Below are 1,853 nucleotides of genomic sequence, written 5' to 3' on the forward strand. Positions count from 1 at the left end.
CTGGCTCTAGATAGGGCTTTTTGGGTTTTTTGCTAATGAATAAAAATAAGAGATAATAAGAAAAAGTTAAGACTCTTCCTTCCTCTCCCAGAAAGGTCAGACCAGCTTCCCTTCAGCTGAAAGAAATAGTACATGATATAACAGAGTCCTCCTTATAATGTCCCTACGGTCCCTTACAGGTTCTATACATCTGTACCACAACTGAATCTAGAGTGTATGAACACACTCACAAAACTACACTGTCATAGCACACAGGGACCGGTCCAGCTGAACACGTGCTTTCAGCATCTCAAACACACTTTTACGCACGCCCACACGCGCAACACGGTCCACTGTTTGCATAACGGCTGCTTCCTTTCAGTCCCCTCTCTGCGCCTATCCATCACGGTTTGACTCTGTACTCCGCTTTGCCCTCCTCCCCTCCACCCTCCTCTGTGTACTCAAGCTGTGAGGGGGCCGGCAAGAGCGCGCAGACCCCGCCTCCTCCCCTCCTATTGGGCTGTATGAGGATTACAGGCTGGGTGGTGGGGGGGGAGGTGGGTTGCAGCGCTGCGTCCGACAGCTTTGCAGCGGCGGAGCGCAGCTTGACTCGCCGGCTGCTCAGCGGGGACTCTCCTTAGTATTATGACCAGAAATATTCTTATGACGGCAGGGTAACGCGTTTTAAAGCCTCCGGAGGATTTGGCAATGCCTCAGCCGGGACCTGAGAGCGCAGAGGCGGACTGAGTCCACAGCATCGCATCGCTGTAGTTACATTTGGACACATTTCTCGAGTGCGTCTCCTCCTCACTCCACCTGCCTGCGCGCGTCGGGAACGAGAAGCCCATGGAGGGATGTCGCGATGCTGTGCTCAAGGAGAACTAAAACTTTGGTGTCGACATGTGTGATCCTGAGCGGCATGACCAACATCGTGTGTCTCCTGTACGTCGGCTGGATCACCAACTATGTGGCCAACGGGGGTCCCAAAGTTGCGGAGAGCGGCGGAGAGGCGGAGAGAAAGTTGGAGGAGGACAGCAAAGGGGAGACCCTGAGGATTATCGAGAGGCTGGAGCGGCTGGAGAGCGTCGTCAACGAGCACATCAAAGGTCAGCGCAGCGAGCTGTGGGTCCTGTCAAAGTTCCCAGGGGTCATCGCGTGTCAAAAGCAGCGTTAGATTGTGGCTGATGTGGTTAGAAACAGGACCAGTTCACTGTTGATCACCAACACATGAACCTTAACTCCCTGGAATGGTTCTTGTACTGAAACATAGTCCATTATGCAGTTCATTGTCCTACATAGAAATATCAATAATAACTTTTAAGAAATTATGAAGCAAAATTTAAAAACATTTACTGCTTCCAGCTTCTTAAAAGTTAGTCTTTGCTGTTTTCCTCTGTTGTATATCTTCTTAAACTGGATATCTTTTTGCCTTAAGATCGGACAAATTAAGCTGTTTGAAGTTGTCACCAAGGACTCTGGGAAGTCGTGAGGCGCATTATACACTATTTTCTGACGTTTCATACACTAAACGTTGAATCAGAAAAATGATAAACAGGAGAATGGGAGATGACAACAATCATTAGTTCATTGATGTGCAAACGATTCCCCCTTTAATTACAGCCTCTTATAGTCCCATAAACTGTCCACATCAGTAGTTTGATATTGGTAATACTGTGCTTTTTGAAAAAGAACAATGTCAGTCTGACTCATGAAGGCAGCAGCTCAGACCCTGCTTATAGTCCCGGCAAAAACTGTCCACATCAGTAGTTTGATATTGGTAATACTGTGCTTTTGAAAAAGAACACGATGGTGCAGTCTGACTCATGTATTTGTGTCAGCAGCTCGAGACTATGTTTAAGAGTCAAAAACAGTTG

At 47.9% G+C, this 1,853-nt stretch overlaps 1 protein-coding gene across 2 annotated transcripts in view; it reads left to right on the forward strand.

The window, feature by feature from the left end:
* Window positions 1-535: 535 nt before the first annotated feature.
* Window positions 536-1,853, forward strand: part of galnt18a (UDP-N-acetyl-alpha-D-galactosamine:polypeptide N-acetylgalactosaminyltransferase 18a) — a 159,353-nt gene continuing 158,035 nt past the window's right edge. For both annotated transcript variants that reach the window (XM_035664434.1, XM_035664436.1), the window contains exon 1: window positions 536-1,085. In XM_035664434.1, coding sequence (XP_035520327.1) covers window positions 842-1,085 — 244 coding nt within the window. In that variant the 5' untranslated portion in view covers window positions 536-841. The remainder of the gene's footprint in view (window positions 1,086-1,853) is intronic.

The sequence above is a fragment of the Morone saxatilis genome, unplaced genomic scaffold (genome assembly GCF_004916995.1).
Source record: "Morone saxatilis isolate NCDOM2014 unplaced genomic scaffold, NCSU_SB_2.0 Contig2, whole genome shotgun sequence".
Classification (NCBI taxonomy): Eukaryota; Metazoa; Chordata; class Actinopteri; family Moronidae; genus Morone; species Morone saxatilis.